The sequence below is a fragment of the Borostomias antarcticus genome (assembly GCF_949987555.1).
Source record: "Borostomias antarcticus genome assembly, chromosome: 6".
Lineage (NCBI taxonomy): Eukaryota > Metazoa > Chordata > Actinopteri > Stomiiformes > Stomiidae > Borostomias > Borostomias antarcticus.
Window position 1 is genome coordinate 16,828,722 of NC_140239.1, and position 19,015 is coordinate 16,847,736.

The 19,015-nt window shown below is 47.5% G+C and overlaps 1 protein-coding gene across 1 annotated transcript; it reads left to right on the forward strand.

Annotated features, from left to right (window-relative positions):
• Positions 1–590: 590 nt before the first annotated feature.
• Positions 591–17,182, forward strand: pir (pirin; the record flags this gene model as incomplete). Its single annotated transcript, XM_084440021.1, has 8 exons — positions 591–659; positions 2,924–3,514; positions 4,145–4,225; positions 4,756–4,962; positions 5,830–5,914; positions 10,636–10,718; positions 10,826–10,892; positions 17,064–17,182. The coding sequence occupies 8 exons, from the start codon at positions 591–593 to the stop codon at positions 17,180–17,182; spliced, it is 1,302 nt and encodes a 433-aa protein (XP_084296147.1).
• Positions 17,183–19,015: the final 1,833 nt, after the last annotated feature.

The window sequence follows — 19,015 nt, forward strand, 5'->3', positions numbered from 1 at the left end:
TTACGCGCTAAGATTCTGCACGGCCTCTGAGGACAAATCGGGAAAGTGTGCGTGCGCCGGTAAAACGCCTCCTGAAACCCGGAAGGAGGTAAATTATTGTTTCGCACTCACTGGGACCTGCACGACAGGGGAGCTGGCAACCAAAATAACAACATGAACGGCCACAGAAACTGGTCGGTGTTTAGTGAATGTAAACGACTGTATTAGTTTGAAAGGACGTTGATATAGAATTGTGTTCATTTGTTACTATGTTCTTGGGACGTCTCCGCGGTAGGCTATGAAATCGGTCTCAAACTGACAAACTGAGAACAAGCTACAAGAAGCCTCGAGCGCACCCAGGTTTGTCTATTAGCCCGCATCTTGGTGGGCGACGGACTGACCGACTCGTAGTGGTTGATTATAAAGCATCTCACTATAATGATGTTCTTCATTGTCCATAAACTGCACGAGGTGACAACACCAGGAGTTTATTTCTATGAGTGCTACTAGTCTTTTGGCTACTGTCTTGTGTACTTGTTTTCCTCTCATGAAATAAATACAATAAATAAAGACATGGAATATTCACAGTGCTGGTGAGGAGAGTTGAGAGGATGGTTCTGAGTGTGGAGCAGGTAGAAGGGGTCGGGGCTCGGGTCCGCAGGAGCATTGGGAGGCCTGAGGTGAGTGAACTTGATCTTGACCTTTAACCTTTAATCTGTACTGATTTGCGGTCACACTCCTGTCTTCTGCTCTGCCTGGCCCTCTAGTTACCTCCTACATTACATCCTACCTGTGTCCCTACCGTCCGCATTGTCTCCTACCTACTACATGTCTCCTTTCTCCTACCTCAGTCTTTTTCCAGGGTGATGCTGTTTACTGTCTTTGTGATACTGCGCCTCTTGGCTGCAAGGCCAGTCTGGCAGGTCTGGCAAAGGGACCAGCCAGAGGAGAGCTCAGCAGTACCTGCTGAGACCAGCAGATGGGGCTGGTGGGCAGACAGTGCACAGTCATCTAGAACAACCTCTCCTGGCCTCTCAGGTCACCGACCTGAATCTCTGGCCCAAATGAAAATGTTTGTGGTATGTCAAAAGAGTGTGTGTGTGTGTGTGTGTGTGTGTGTGTGTGTGTGTGTGTGTGTGTGTGTGTGTGTGTGTGTGTAGTCTGGAAGGTAAATTTGGCTTCAGAAAGTTTTGACTTTGATTGTGTGCCACTATAATTGCCAAAGAATGAGTAGGGGGAAAAAATGAAGTTTTACATTACAGTACAAACCCACCAGATTTCATAGATTATGACAAAGAGGAAGCAATCTTTCCCAACATGTAGAGAGGAAATTCTCCAAGTTTTTTAGAAGTGGTGTTGGAGCAGGATGGGTTTCTGTGATGTTGTTGGAGCAGGGTGGTTTTCTGTGGTTAGTCATTATTCTACTGCTTTACTGAATCTACTCAGTCTCTGCCCTGAGAAAGATGCACTGTTTTTCTTTCCACCTCTCCTTTGTTCTCTTCTCTCTTCACCCCCTCTCTCCTCTCCTCCTCCTCTCCTCCCTTTTTCCCCTTCTCCTCTTCTATTCTCTCCTCCTTCTCTCCTTTTCCTCTTCTCTTTTCTCTACTCCTCTCCTCCCCTCTTCTCTCCTCCTCTCCTCCCCTCTCTCTATCTCCCTGAGGGACCGGCATGCTGTGCTGCAGGTGTGTTTGCTCTTGGTCACATGACCAGCTGAGGTCACAGCTGTGGAGGCAGATCACAGACTGCTCACTGTTGGAGCCCCGCCCCCACTTCCAGCCATCTCCTGACCCTGCCTCCTGACCCCGCCCCCAGCTCTCCTCTTCCTGACCTCCCAACCCTGGGCAGATGTGCTGACAGGCTCTGATCCTGGACCAGCTGGCCCTCCTCACATCTCTTTCTTAGTGTAGTCTCGCGATGCCAGACTTTGGAGATCTCCGCCTCCGAAAGTGTGGAGACATCTCCATTGAAAGTCATTGCTAAACGCCTAAAATGGACGCTACCAATCAGAACCACTGCCTACATCTCCAATAGTGTGAAGGACCCGCCTTACCGGAAATTATGTTCTCCCCCTATCTCCGGCCCTAACTGGAGTGGAGAATCAAAACAAAACATTCACCGCCCCATTAGGAAGGGCCACCTTAAAGACTTTGTATTGGTTCTGCAATGCAGGATTTTTTTTCCAATATCTCAAATTGTTTTTGCAATTTTAGCAATACAATCTGGATGACAGTCTTCAGTCTCTAGTTGAGCGCAGTGTTTATGCTGAGTCCATTCTTAGTGTTAAACCCTGACCATAAACACTGACCCCAGAGCAGTCTTTAGCCTCAGCCCGTCTTGCCTCTCTGTTCTGCCCTGTAGATCCCAGAGGGTATGTGTGTTTATGGCTGAGGAAAGATCTAGTCTAGTATGATGATGAACGCACCATATTTACCTCTTATTCAGATCGGCATTTTGGCTGGAGGCTTTTCTCAAGAGAGACCCACTGTGGAATGATTTACTGTAGAACACGTAGTACAGCTGCTGCTCCTGAGGAAACGACATTAATAAATCTTATATTCCTCCTTCCAGGAAGTTCACAGTGATAAAGCATCTGTCTGTCTGTCTTTCTCTCTCTCTATGAACATACTGAACAAACTGTACAATCATAAAGATTAAAACAAAAAAGGCTTGAAATATTTCACTTTGTGTAATAGATCTAGAATCCATGAAAGTTTCACTGTTTGAATGATATTATGGAAAATAATGGACATTTTCACAATATGTCTGTCTACTTGCCTGCCTGCCAGCCAGCTCTGCATGGCTTCACCATATCTGTGATGGTAGGTTGGTACAGCCTTTACCTGATTGGTTAAGGAGTGTTTTTAGTCATCCAGACAGTAAGCACTGATTTGAACACAGAATATCCACCTCTCTGTAACTAGATACTGGACTTTCTCACCTGCAGTCAGTCAGTATAGGAGGCAAAACCTGGAGCACCACCACACTGAGCACCGGCTCCCCTCAGCTGTGTGCTCCGCCCACTCCTGGTCACCCTGCTGACCCACGACGGCTCCGCCAGGTTCAGCTCCCACCAAATTCCCTGACGACACAACAGTGGTGGGTCTCGTCACCAACGTCAACGAAACACTACAGAGAGGAGGTGAAGCAACTGGCCATGTGGCGCAGCAACAACCTCTCCTGGAGGTTGGAGGAGAAGACTAAGGAGACGGCTATTGACTTCAGGAAAGGTTGCAGAGTGCACACCCCGCTGACCGTCGATGGGACTGCTGTTGAGAGCGTTGACAGCACCAAGTTCCTGGGGGTGCACATTGGCGGCGATCTGAGCTGGTCCATCAACACCACAGCCCTCAACAAGAAAGCTCAGCAACGCCTCTACTTACTGCGGAGACTGAGGAAAGTGAACTCCCCTCCATCCGTCATGACATCATACCACAGAGGAACCATGGAGACCATCCTAACAAACTGGTACCATCATGACATCATTCCACAGAGGAACCATGGAGACCATCCTAACACACTGTCTGGTACGGGAACCGTACCACTGCTGACCGCAGGTCCCGGCGGAGAATAGTGAGAGAAGCAGAGAAGATCACAGGTGTCTCCCTCCATAGCTACAGTAACATCTACACACACCGACGTGTCAGAAAGGCCACCAACATAACGCCTGAGCCCATCTCATCCCTCCCTCCAGCTCCAACTCTCGCCATCTGAAATGCGGCTCCAGAGCATCCGAGCAAGATCTGCCAGATAGCAACAGCTTTCCGCCCCCGAGGCCTTAATAACTCTGAAAATCTTCCGCACGCCGCCCCCATCCTCCCCTCCAACACCATGTGATGACACATACTGTGTGCGTCATTGCACATGAAAATGCACTATTGCACATGACCATGCGTGAGCACTGCCTGTCGTCTTTGAAATGTCTTGTGTTTTTAATGTGTTTATTTTACTTTTGTAATGATCTGTGGAGAACGCTCTCATGTATGCTGAGAGTGTATTATGGAAGTGATAATAAAACCTGATTCTGATTCCTTGCTCATACAGCCCAGTGTAAGTACTTGGGGTGAAGCCATGGAGACCTGTTCGCTAACAGACCTGCTGCAAGGTGTGTGTATGTGTGTGTGTGCGCGTGCGTGCGTGTGTTACAACTCTGCTTATGTGTGTTCAGGTGACATATCTTCTCCAGGGTGCGTCAGCCCACGAGGACTTCTGTGGCCATTCTGGACTGCTGAAGCCTGGAGACATGCAGGTACACACACACACACACACCTCGAGAGAATAAAATCCTTTACTAGAGGAAATGAAGGTGTCACATTTAGGGTAAAAAAATCTCTTCTCTCTCACCCTACCTCTGTTTTTCTTTCACGCTCGCTCTCCCTCTCTATCCCTCTCTCTATCTTTCTCTCTTTCTCTGTCTCACACATACTCACACTCTCTGAGCTAATGAGAGTTGATGCCTGTGGGGTGTTTCCTGTGTTTTCATAGTCGTAAAGTCTGTTTAACATACACACACACACACACAGAACATGCTGAATCAGCTGTGGTGTTCCTGTAACACAACTGAGGCACAGGAAATAACCTCAGACTGGGGATTGAACCTCAAACTCTAGTATCTACCATTAGACCCAGAAGACATTTGTGTGTATATGTGTGTGTGTGTGTGTGTGTGCATGTGTGTTTGCTTATGTGTGTGTGTGATTGTTTGTGTTTGTATCTGTGTGTGTGTGTGTTTGTTTGTTTGTTTGTTTGTGTATGTATTTGCTTACCTGTGTGTTACAGTGGATGACAGCAGGGCGCGGGGTGGTCCACGCAGAGATACCGGTGTCGGAGGAGCCCCTCCATGGCCTGCAACTCTGGGTCAACCTGCGGAGGCGGGACAAGATGGTGGAGCCAGCCTATCAGGAGCTGAGGAGCAGCCAGATCCCCAGACCCAGCAGGGCCGGCGTCACAGTGGCCGTCATCTCTGGAGAGGCTCTGGGAGCTACGGTCTGACTCTGCTTTCACCTTCCTCTCCTGTCCTCCTCCTCTCCTGTCCTCCTCCTCTCCTCCTCCTCTCCTCCCCTGTCCTCCTCCTCCTCCTCTCTTGTCCTCTTCCTCCTCCTCCTCCTCCTCCTCCTTCTTCTTCTTATTGTTATTCTTCTTCTTATTATTATTATTATTCACAGGAGTGCCGTGAGGGCCTCCTCATGGAGCAGCAGGTCAAGGGATAGTGTGGTTTAGCGAGTTCAGCAAGTCTAACAGGTGTCACTGCATTGCTCGTCAGTATTGCTTCCACCCTCCCGTGCACCATGCTGGGCTCCATCTCGGCTCCTCTTGACTTGACAACTTGACCAACCCCCATGAACACCCCTTTTGCCAGCTACGCCACTGAAAAGCTAGTGGTTTGACAGCACGGGTGGAATTTATTTCTCAGCAGTGAGATTAACCAGTTCAACTGGGTTACAGCAGTGTAGGTGGTTTGATGATCTGTGCCCCTGATACTTGAAGGCTATGTGCGCTACCTAACTGACTGACACCCATGGCTTTAACCAGTCCGCGCTGGAGACCTGTGTTTGAAGCCTACCCGGGCCATGTAGAAATGGGTTTTCCGCTCTGCAGCAGCAGAACAGTGAGGCACACTGGCCTTGTGGTCCTGATCCTCCAACCAGCTCCGTAGGACAGCATGTGAGGGGGATCTGCTGCTGCTCCCCCCGCTATCAGGACATGAGGAGCAGATCTGGATGAGAGCGGGTTGTACACACTGTTAACATGAGCAGGGTAAATCTAGGTCGGACTGTGTGTGTGTGTGTGCGTGTGTGGGTGTGTGTGTGTGTGTGTGTGTGTGTGTGTGTGTGTGTGTGTGTGTGTTTCCAGTCCCCAGTGTACACCAGGACTCCTACTCTCTACCTGGACTTCAGGCTGCAGGGAGGGGCCCATCATGTCCAGCCTGTCACACCAGGTACTGAGGATGATGATGGTAGTGGTGGTGGGGGTGTTGGGGGTGATGTGATGATGCATTTACTCACACCAATGGAAGTCCTTGAAGGCTTGTCAAACGTGTGAAATTGTTAAGCAACAGCTTGACTGACACTGTAAGGACTAAACCACTCCTAGATTAAAGGACAATGCTCGTTTTTGACAACCTGGACCTTATTTACGGCATATTATAAGACGTTTGACTCACCGAGATAACTTTGGTGTAATTCGGAGGCCTGTAGAAGAAATTTAAAATCCAGCGCGAGCCAAGTATATCCATGTAATGGCGGCGGACGGGGCACTGAGAATGCAGCTTCTAAAAAATCTATTTTCTGCCGCGAAACGGTTGTTTTCATCAATCTGTCTTTATGAATCGCTAGTTGTGCTTACATAGAGCGAGGGCTTGTTGTGGTTTTTCACATGCCTCTGTAATATGATCTTTAGAAACGTCTTTAGAAACGAAATAGCTTCCCCACTTGCTCCAGCACGCATGCGCACAGCGCGCAGATTGGCTATTCTCCGTTACGTCTGTAGGCTACACTCGCGGCTCACATTCTCTACTCTATGATCGGCTTGTTGGTGCCTCGAATATTGTGTGCAATATGCCTGAATATTTATCATATTTTGAGGATATAGAAGACGACTTAGAATATGATGGACGCCGATCGTAGCGTAGAGAATATTAGCCGCGAGTGTAGCCTACAGACGGAGAATAGCCAGTTGTCAAAAACAAGCATTCTCCTTTAAACTGTACCAGTGTGGTAACCCACATGGCAAGCACTTGGCGCGCACACACACACACACACACACACACACACACACACACTGTGTTACACTCTGACTGTTGCACAGTCATATGTAATGACAGTATATGGACAGCTGAGAAGGCGAGGCGCGAACGTCATGGCTGGGGTAATCGGCAGAGGTTAATCAGTCACACCCCGTATGACGCTAACCACCAGCTGACTGTCAGCTGTCATAGCATTGGTTCAGCTCGCTAGAGCACATGTCAGTGTAGCCTACAGACGGAGAATAGCCAGTTGTCAAAAACAAGCATTCTCCTTTAAACTGTACCAGTGTGGTTACCCACATGGCAAGCACTTGGCGCGCACACATACACACACACACTGTGTTACACTCTGACTGTTGCACAGTCATATGTAATGACAGTATATGGACAGCTGAGAAGGGCTCAGCAGAAGTGAACCCAACCACTTGACTGCGTGAACAGTTCCGTCTGTATTCCTATAGGGTGATAAAAGTAGTATGGAATGGCCCTTTAGTCACAGCAGAGCATAACATTAGTCTGCGGGCTCAAAACTCCCCTCTTCAAGAAGTACTACCAGGATCCTCCCTCTTAAAGGAGTAGTAAAGGGAAAATGCATGTTTAGCCCTGTTTTAAGGTTACTTATGATCATATACAATGGTTCAGATGAAAACGTTGACAAAACTAGCACAGAAAGTCTGATAATTGCTCTACCACCGTTTAGGTCATACAATGGATGTGGGTGGGAACCGTGAAAAATCATTCAAAAATGAAGTCTCCGACGTTACTTCAGGCAAGGCGCGAACGTCACAGCTGGGGTAATCGGCAGAGGTTAATCAGTCACACCCCGTATGACGCTAACCACCAGCTGACTGTCAGCTGTCATAGCATTGGTTCAGCTCGCTAGAGCACATGTATTTAAGCTGTCAAAACATGTCATTGTTCGCGCTTGCCATTACTGCTGGTTGTGCATTTGCATGCTCGCCCCACCTCCTCCCCTGCTCCACCTGCGTATGTCGATGTCATCTCTGTTGTCATCGTTGCTCTCTGTCCGGGGTATTGCTGCATTCTTCCGGTATTCCACTATGCGTCGGCTAGTGGAAGCCAGGGTAGACACTAGCTAGTCTCTGTGGCTCTCCGTGGTGACTGCTGGTGAATCCTGTAGGGTTTTATTGATGATTTTATGAAATCCATTGACTTGTATTGACGCGACCGTTGTAGATGTGTAGATCAATCCACAGAGGGGATTCAGGAAGCGGAACTACTTACGGTAGCTATTGTTACTGTTTATGTTAGCTAGGCTAGCTAGTTTGCTCACTGCTCACGCACTCTTTCGCTCACAGACAAGGAAGCCCTAGGCTACAGTTCAGAAAAGGCTTATCAAAATGGCTGATCTTGAAGAGTATGAATTTGATAGCGAGGAATTAGACTTTGATGGCAGCGCTTATCATTTCGAGCATTGCGCGAGATCGGAATCAGTTCAAGCTGAAGTTTACACACGTATGTGCTGCGACTAAATAGTTCTATGCTAAATATTTTAAAAAGCATTTCCAGATGAACTAGAATCTTACTTTATGGCAAATTATATGTCAGAACGCCGACTAACACCTCGGTGAGTTTCTTGTCTTTGAAATGGAGAGTTTAACATGTTTTTTGAATGATTTTTCAAGCTGCCCACCCACATCCATTGTATGACCAAAACGGTGGTAGAGCAATTATCAGACTTTCTCAAAAGTGATAGTTTTGTCAACTTTTTGATCTGAACCATTGTATATGATCATAAGTAACCTTAAAACAGGGCTAAACATGATTTTCCCTTTACTACTCCTTTAAGCACCTATATGTTTTATATTAAGCTACTCTTGCACTTTGACTTCAGCACTAGATTATGCTCTTGGTCACTTGTTTAGAAAGGAAATGCACTTGTGAGCTCTGGCGAGTAGCACATTACGTTAAATGCAATTATAATAAGTCGCTTTGATAAAACCGTCTGCTAAATGACTGTAATGTAATATAATGTAATGTCTGCAAGTAGTCTGAGGAGGGAGTTCGCGATTCATTTTGAATCACTTTTATGACTTTGTTATACACGTTTGTATTTCCTGTTTTGATCAGGCTGGACCACATTTCTCTACTCCCTATCCGGAGTTCTTTATGTGGGTGAGTGGGACTGGAGTTCAATTGTCACTGCTAAAGCTGCTGTCCAATCAGAGCCTTTCATGCCATCTAGACTCTATGTTAGGAGCATAGAACAAGTGCATTTATTTAGTTATTTTCACTTCTCTTCATTCTCCTTTCCCTCCTTATTCCTCGCCGCCCCCCCCCCCCCCCCCCTCCTCCTTCCAGATTGTGTCTGTGTGATCCTCAGCCAATAGCAACAGGCCGTCCAGGATTCCATCCTGTTGTGATTCGTGTAGACAGGAGCCCTTGATGACTTCCAGCTTCAGACTGAACTACTTTATACCTCTACCCCTCTCCCTCTCTGTCTCTCTCCTTCTCTCCCTCATCTGCCGCCCCCTGCTATCTGTTAATGCCATTGTCCGCTGTCAGGCTGTAGCTAAAACACACACCACATCCCTCACTGCTGGTGACCGGGGGATGGATCTGATATGGGACTGCTCCTGGGATACCACCTGGGTCACACCCACAAGCCTCTAGTATCTACTTCCCCTCTCATAATCTAACCCAGACTCTCTATTGTTCGATCATATTGTGGCTACGTGGGAACAGTCACTATAATAATGACTCTCAGCTGTGCTCTAAACAAGAGTGAATAGAATCTACTCAGAACATGACAATACCAAGCCATGTGAATGTACTAGTTAAGGTCTTTGTAGGACAGCCATCACCAACAAGGGACCGCGGTCCGGATCCGGAACCAGAAGCCATCCAATCCGGACCGCGTCTATAACCCGATAAATCAATGAGAATTTCTCCCTTTTGACGGAGCGTAGGCAACTAGTTTGAGCCTGCGTATCCTTTGTAGTATATTACGTCATTTGTTTACTATCTCACGCGTCGCTAGCCAATCGAATCTGCATGTTCATTGCCTGACGCCGACCGATCTACACGTGACAGCCTAGCTATCGTTAACGTTACTGTATCAGAGCAATTCCTTGCTAACATTAGTTGGAGTTGGACACTGCATGACCAAAGAAACGTAACGACAAACGAAGAGGGGAGTGAGATACTACAAGACAGAAGTAACGTCAGCCTATACATGCCGTGCTCTAAAATAAGAAAATAGATGTTGAAAATATGGCGTTCCATCAAGAATGGTCCGAGTTGTATATATTCATTCTCACTGCAGGTAGCTCTAAACCTGTTTGTCTCATATATTTCAAAAGCTACCTTGTTTTTAAATGTATACCTAATTTTATTCAAGTTTATAGTACTTTTTATTTATAATCCCTCCGAAATGTGAAATCCCTCCTAAATATGAAGTGTCAATAAACAGGTTGAAATATTGTTGAAATGTAGCCTACTTCATTTGATTTTAAAGTAGGCCTAGGCTAAGTTGGGGACCATACAACTGAAGTGAACAATATTTTAACTTCCATGCGTATTTCACAGTAACATACTTGCTGCTATAATATACAATATTTGATAGGAATATGCAAGGAAACAAATCTGTGTTGAGGGCATAAAAAATGCACGCATCACCACCGGACCCTGGCTTGAGGCCACTTTGTCAAAATGGACCTCTTAGAACTTTACTTGATTACCCCTGTTGTAGGACATTGTACTGTGTGAAAGGCTTATAACAGGCTTATGTAGCCTAGCCTATATGATGCCTCATAAGAGTGTGATGTATGTTAAGTGGCGGTTCTCACTGTCATCCACTGATGCCACAGTACAAAAAATACCTCATGAGAGGCTGTTCAGGGGTGGTGAATTCCCTCTGTCTCTGCCCCCACCACCCCCCTCCACCCCATCAGGTCCTGAAGCACATCCTAGCAGAGTGGAGCACCACCACACCGTGGTGCTTTTCGACGGAGACTGCGTCAGGATGGAGAACAAGGTACTGTAGGCCTACCGCGTACCTGACAGAACCGGCTGGGGGTGGAACCCCTGGGTCGTCTTCCTAAGAAGTCTGCATCTTCTGTGTGGTTTGTCCCCCCCCACCAGGACTCTGAGGAGTGCCACTTTGTGCTAATCGCTGGACAGCCCATCCAGGAACCGGTCATCCAACATGGTAGGGTTCTTGTCTCCTGGGTGTAGTGGAGGTGGTTCAGCGAGCTTGTTTGGGTTGGGAGAGGACCAGAGAACTTGCATGATTGGGTGTTACTGGTTTTCAATGCAGGGCAGCTGGTTGGTCTTTCATCCTCCAGTACCTGGACTCTGTAGGAACCTATGCCAGGATCCTGTTTGTGGGCTTAAGCTCCGCCTTCATCAGCATCCTCCCGGTGACGTGTCAAAACGCCTTAGCTAGGAGACCGGTGGGTTCTCGAGAAGACACACACTCAAACTGACTGTTACACCTCCTTATATACCTTCTCCGGGCTATCCCCGCCCTTCTATCTTGACCACAACCCATTTTTTTAAAACACACCCCTAAGTTGGCACGATTCTAATGGTGTATTTAACCTATACATTGCAAGTGCTTCCCCCTAGTGGTAAGAGTTCCCGTGTAATTCTAATGGTGTCTCAAAACTGTATTGTAAGTGCTTCCCCCTGGTGGTGGGTGAGCTGATTCACAGTTTAATTCACCATTAGCTTTGTCCTTGAACCAGGCCAATTTTAAAAAAACATTGTACATCATGTGCATCTGGTTGTCAAAACAACCCCGCCTTCAGTAGATAAGACTTAATTAAAAAGCACACAATCTTAACGTGTCAACTTTATCTTAGCATATGTCAACTTTATCTTTTATAGAGGGAGCAACAACACTCATATGTCAACTGTATCTTTTATAGAGGAAGCAACAACATTTTCCTCTCGCTTTAGCCATTCTTTAGATAAGACACCTGTTGCTTAATCTCTAGTACATTCGCCTTTCACTCCTTTGTGCAGATTCTACTTTTCTGCTGATCACTCTGCACATTCCTGTCTGTTTGCCTTGTCTGTTTGCATCAGAACTTTCTTGCTTCAGCTTGAACTCTCTTATTCAAAGACATGTGTAATATCATCTTAATTAGAACAAAGAGTTGGGTCTAATTAGGGCTTAATCAAATTAATACATGACTCCGGCCCAGCTGGAAGACAAGCTCTCCCAGTTGCACATGCCTGACTCCATCTGCAGGTGGATCACGACTTCCTGTCTGACAGGAAGCAGCATGTGAAGCTGGGAGAACACGTCTCTGACTCCAGGACCCCAAGGCTGCGTCCTTTCCCCTCTACTCTTCTCCCTGTACACGAACAGCTGCACCTCCAGTCACCAATCTGACAAGCTCATGAAATTTGCGGACGACACCACTCTCATCGGGCGCATCTCTGAGGGGGCGAGTTGAGGAGATTGACCATCTGCTGTCCTGGTGCGGGCAAAACAACCTGGAGCTCAACACTCTTAAGACAGTGGAGACGGTTGTGGACTTCAGGAAGAACCCAGCCCCACCCCAGCCTATCACCTGGGTGACTCCCCAGTTGACTCTTCCTGGGCACCATCATCTCCGGGGATGTCAGGTGGGAGTTAAACATCAGCTCCCTCACCAAGAAGGCACAGCAGAGGTTGTACTTCCTGAGGCAGCTGAAGAAGTTCAACCTGTCAAAGACAGTGATGATACTCTTCTACACCTCCATCATCGAGTCTATCCTCACGTCCTCCATCACCACCTGTTGCCAAAGCCAAAGACAAGGCTAGATTACAGCGTATCATCCGCTCTGCTGAGAGAGGTGATTGGCTGCAACCTCCCACGACCACTCCTACCCTGGAAACACACTCTTTGAACCACTGCCCTCCAGCAGGAGGCTGCGGTCCATCAGGACCAAAACCTCTTGCCTCAAAAGCAGCTTCTTCCAGACTGCTACCAGTAGGGCTGTGCAAATAAATTGATACATCAATTGATTTTCTGCAGGAAAGTATCGATACAAAAAGAAAAAAAATCCCCTCCAGGGAGCGGGGGATGGAGTTGTATTTTCAGCTGAATTTAATTACAATTGTCAGTAAATGAGTATCGCAATGTATCGCCATATGTATTGTATCGTATTGCAATGTACTGTATTGTGTATCATGACCCATGTATTGTGATACAGTACCTATTCTATTGTGAGGCACTTGCCAATACCCAGCCCTAGATACCAGTCTCATGGCCCGTGTCCCCCTCTGACTCTGACTCTGCAGCACTACTTGCATGCGACCTTTGATTGTACAGTATTGTATTCTCACTGCATATACATTCATAAACACAACGCACACATATTGTATATATGAACACATTTCACATACATTAACACATTGCACATACTGTATACTGTATACACATTGCACATCATTTTGTATTTGCGATTTGCTTCCTGCACCACTCACTATATATTTTGCACTGTCCTGTCTCTGTCCTGTCTTTGCACTGTCCTGTCACTGTACTGTCATTTGGCAGGGGTGTTCCATCGATGTGAATTCAGAGCTCACGTTTGGCTTCCTTGTTGTTAAGGTGGAAGGCCGCTGACACCGTCTTTGCCTCACTGAGCTTCAATCTCCATTTCCAGAGGTATGCCTCTAGTGTCTGCATGTCCTGGCTCAGGGTCTCCTCCACAGTCTGCCAGTCTCCAGCGGAGTACACCACTGCAAGGTCGTCTGCATAGGCATAATTCCTGAAGACTATGTTCGGCAGGTCGTAGGTGTAGATGTTATAAAGGGGGGGGGGGGCGTTCTTAAGGTGTCGCAACCTGCTTTGCTGTCCGCTACCAGTGGTAAGGGACAAGCTCCATGATCATGGAGCAGGCGGAGCAGCTTGCAGGCGAGGCTGCGGTGCCATACGGTGTCGTAGGCAGCTGTCAGGTCTATAAAGAAGGCTCCGGCCTTCTTTTTGGCCGAAAAGCTATCCTCGATGTCTTGAGTCATCATCAGAGTGACTTGATCTACGGTCTCCCACATCGGAACCCAGCCTGCTCTTGTAGGAGCAGTGGGTCAATGATTGGTTCGACGCGGGTGTAGATGAGACGCTCGAGGATCTTGAAGGGGATACATATTCAGGCTTATTCGGCTTAGGGATTGCGACAACTTGGGCTCTTCTTCAAGATTTTAGGAATCTTGAGTTGGCGCAAGCAGGAAGAGAGGAACGCTCTTAACCAGGACATCAAGGCCGGCGCAGCATGGAGTATAACCTCCGGGCAGATTGAGTCAGGTCCCGGAGCTTTCCCTGGCTTTACATGCTGGAGGGCAGCAGTGAGCTCCTCCAGTGTGAATTCACCTGAGATGTTACCGCTGCTAATAGTTGTGGCCTTCCAGAGGTCAGACACTTCTTTTGCAAGGAGACGTGATGATTTGTGGGCTTTGCCCTCGTATGTCCCACTTTTCATAAATTGTGATGCGATTTTGTTTGCAGAGATGGGGCAGTGACGGGGGGAGTGTCTAGACCTACCAGTGAGGTTGTTAAGGATGCTCCATGCCTTGCGGCTGGAGTGTGAGAAGTCGATGGAGTTAATGGCCTCCTCCCAGTGCTCTTGTCTTCTTCGGCAGCAGGGCTGAAGCAAGCCTGTCTGACTCAGCTCCTGGGGGGGCCCGGAGGAAGGCACAGTAGAGACTCTCACTCTCTGCATCCCAGTATGGTTTGTAGCTGTTGTGATGTCCGCGTGGGATGGATTGTTTGGCCGCTTTCACCAGTATGCTGCAGAGTTCCTGGTACGCATCGTCCACGTTGTTGGTGTTAGGTGGTGGGAGGCACCTCGTGGATCTACAGTATGGGTAAGGCAAGTCAAGTTTATTTGTATAGCACATTTAAGCAACAAGGCAATCCAAAGTGCCTTACATGAGACATTAAAAGCATCAAGACAAAGTGCAATACATTAAAGGTCATATAAAACTAAATGCAAAAAAGGACACATTTCTCACATTCTGAAACCTTCTCTCTCTCCACTAACTTACATACAATGTCCTTATGTATAGTTGCTCGCTGGCTTCTCACCAGTGCCGCAAACATCCTTTCTGAGCAAGGGACCACATCAGCTGTCAGTGGCCTACTGTTGTGTCACTAGGCACACCTTGCACCAAAAATCCAACTTCACCATTTCCAACATAGATTTCCTTTGTTCTCTTCCTCCCTCAAGTCGTTCTACTAACATTCTCTTGTACTTTGCAGAACATTTAAAACAAAATGCAGGAAAAATAAAATACAGGTAAGGAGGCGGTAGCATGTCCAGTTGGCCTTTCGGAAGTTCCATCGCTTCACTGGCTCGCTCAGGACAAGGTCCACGAGTTTAGTCATGGTTATCAACGATGGTCAATGTTGGGACCTTGGGAACTTTCCTAGCACGCGTCTATCAGGGAGCCGGTTATCAACGCCGACACTCGGGAATGCCAGGTCAGAATTTGTCCCAATTTTCCAGCGACCGGAGACAAAGCTGGCTGCGCCCTTGGGATCGTACGACAAGGCCAGGCTGTTGTTGGCTGCCCAAGCAGCCAGGTTCTCTCTGGCGGATGTATTGGTGCTGTACCCCTAATCTTCATGCTGGCAATTGAAGTCGCCAGCATAGAGACAGGGGTGGGGGAAGACTTGTAGACGTTGACGATTTTAAAGCCTGCAACACCCATGCACATCCACCACTCAATCTCTGAGCCAGTCGCGGATTGGTCGGCTAGAGTTCCAGTTGTATTGGACACTTTTCATTTTCCACCCGCGATGACGTCATACCCCAGTTAAAAGCATTCCAGAAACAAAAGGCGAAAAACCCACTTCAGCCCCATCTATGTAGTTCTAGTCCAAGTTAGCCATTGTTAGTAATACCACTTGATAACAACGCTCTATGTGTTATTATGAACACCGTAGCAACATTGTCCGCTGATAGAAGTTGGACAGTACTGTGTGTATGACTGATTTAATGACACATAAGGCAGAAGAGATAATAAACTTATAAACTAATAAACTTATTACAGCTTTCTCTTACTGTATTGTTGATTCGCCGAGCAGCCATCTTGATTTGACGTCAGCAGCGTGGTCGGATCAGGTCAGGGTAGATTCTTTCCCCCTGAATAAAATGGCGGATGTCTGAGTTCAGGTGATGTATTTGATGATGAATTTGACATTGAACTTGGAAATCTGATGTTTCCTATACAAATGGCACGCAGCATCTGGGTGCGTTCAGAATCGCATACTTCAACTTTTTACTACCTACCGTACTAACTAAGTACGTACTTTGCATGCAGTATACATACGCATACAATTGGGATACTGTATATTACCTTGTCATAACAATGCGCCTTGACATTTGATCTGTCGTAGTCCATAAAGTGCAGCTGGGATTCATCATAACGCCTCTGGCACAACTCACACGTGTGACGTAATTTCCGCTGTGTACAGGATTATGGGTCAGAATAGCAAAAAAATTTGCTGGCTTGCATACTGCATGTGGCATACTACTGATTAGGAAATACTACTGTACATCCTTTTTTGGCTTACTATATAGATGGAAGTATGTGATTCGGATACTACCCTACTATATAGTATGCCAAAACAGGATGTAGTATGTCCCAATACATAGTATGCCACATGCAGTATGGCAAAAATACCAGGATGTCCTACTACATCCGGTCGTATTTTGCAGTATGCAAGCCAGCAGGCTTTTCTGGCTATTTTGACCCACAATCCTGTACGCAGCTGAAATGTGCGAGTCGTGACAGCTGTAGACGAATGTCGCGTTATGGACAGCGACGGATGTGGGCAAATTTCAAGGCGCAATGTTATGACAAGGTAGTATGTCCCAATTGGATGCCTACTACTTGCAAAGTACGTACTTTCTAAGGGCAGCTGTAGTAGGTACTGGTAGTAAGAAGTAGAAGTATGTGATTCGGAACGCAGCCTCTGTCTTGTTTCTCAGGTCCCTTTGTGATGATGTCACTGGTTTCTGTGTTGTTCAGGTCCCTATGGCTGCATTCCGAATCACATACTTCTACTTCTTACTACCAGTACCTACTACAGCTGCCCTTAGAAAGTACGTACTTTGCAAGCAGTAGGCATCCAATTGGGACATACTACCTTGTCATAACATCGCAGGATTGTGGGTCAGAATAGCCAGAAAAGCCTGCTGGCTTGCATACTGCAAAATACGACCGGATGTAGTAGGACATCCTGGTATTTTTGCCATACTGCATGTGGCATACTATGTATTGGGACATACTACATCCTGTTTTGGCATACTATATAGTAGGGTAGTATGCGATTCGGAACGCAGCCTATGTGATGATCTCACAGGTCTCTTTGTTGCCCCTCAGGTCCATTTGTGATGACCTCAGAGGAGGAGATCAGCCAGGCCATCAGAGACTACCAGACTCACACCAACGGCTTTGAGAGGGCCAAGGGCTGGAGGTCCAAGATCAGGGATGCAGTCTGACACACAAACACACACACACACACACACACACACAACGTAATCACTATTATGAACATACAGGTAAAATGCCTAGTTGGTTTAGTTTGGGGTGAAATCATTTGGTGTGTGCTGTGTTTGTTATTTATGATTAGTAAATTATCATTGTTATATGTAACAACGCAAATATGTATTCACATGGCATCATACATGTTCCAATGTGTTACTGTCTGAAAAGATCACATATTAAACTGCAGTGTAACCCTAGCCTGGTCTGTGAGAGAGTCCAGTTTGTTAGCTCATCTCGTCCTCTCCTCTCCTTCATAGGGAGGCTGGGTGGGAGAGTGGAGGACGGGAGGGGGTGGGTGTGGAGAGAGTTAGTGGCGGGGCTGGGGGAAGTGGGCAAGGGTTGAGGCCAGCCCCTCTTTCCCTTGGCCCAGTCTGGAGGTCTGGATCACATTTAAACCACATGTTGCTGCTGTGGTCTCAGAGTGCTGGAGCTGTGTGTGGGAACTGCGTGCAGTGAGATGTGTGTCAGCTGTGAGCTACACAGTTAGGTCCGTGCGTATATGCGTGTGAGACAGCCAGAGACAGACAGACAGACGGACCTTCCCAGCTGGAGAGGAACTACGTGTGAGTCTGCTTTCATTTACCTCCAGAGGACTGGACTTACCAGGGAAAGAAGACAGGGACGGACACCAGACCACCTGAACCCTCGGGAGAGAAGAGGCTCCAGCTGAAAGTACTATTGGTGGATTCAGAACTGGACTGGACAAGGCTGGACATAACTGTAGTGGACTTAACTGGACTGGACTGGTCTGGTCTAGGCTAGACTGGACTGGACTGGATTAGGTTGGACTGGGCTGGACAGGACTGGTGGAAAGAGTTACAGGCAGACTGTCACACTTATCAGAGAGTAGACAGTAGATCAGACCGAACCAGAGCATCGTTAGTCCCTGCGTCATTCTGACTGAAGACTGTGTGTGTGGTTCTGGAAGGTCAACTTTCCCCTCCAGCCCCCCCATCCCCTGTCCCCCAGGACAGCCCACCCTCCCCAGGACTCCCCAAGACCACCCAGAACCCCCCAGGACCACCTAGGACCCCCCAGAACCCCCAAATCACCTGTGAGGACATCAAAGCTGCTACCCAGACAACGAGGTGTGTTTTAAAGCCTGTTTTGCACCATTTGTCCTTAGGGGTGTCTGGGCCACTTTGACAGGTCGTGTCTGGCTCACACACACACACACACACAGACACAAACATACACTTAGACAAACACACGTCTGGAAGACCAAGTGAATGTGTGTGTGCGTGTGTGTGCATGCGGGGTTGCTTGCGTGCGTGTGTCCGGGACAGAGCCCGTCTGAGGATAAAGTGACCGTCCTCCTGTGTTGTGTTGTTTGCGTAGCGCTGACAGTAGACTTGAAGAAGATGAGGATGGTGTTGAAGGCTCGTGGCTGTGTGGGAGTGTCAGTGCTGGTCGTCCTGCTGATGAAGACCACCCTGGCAGAGACTAAAGGCCCAAGTACTCTCAGAGTGAGTACATCTCTTCTCCTCCCCTCTCCTCTCCTCTCAACCCCTCAGCCTCCTGTGTTGGTCAGAAATCGTTGACTGTGAGGGTTAGGGACTGTGAGGGTTAGGGACTGTGACGGTTAGGGACTGTGAGGGTTAGGGACTGTGAGGGTTAGGGACTGTGAGGGTATTACAACAGTTTACAACAGAGAACATGGTTAGAGGAACAACTTCTGGGATACTACATAACGGTATGAGCTAACTCAGGTCAGACAGTGTCTAGACAGCGAGACAGTAGATCAGGGGTGGGGGGCTGCAGAACTGTCTGTCTCCCAACCTCAAAAC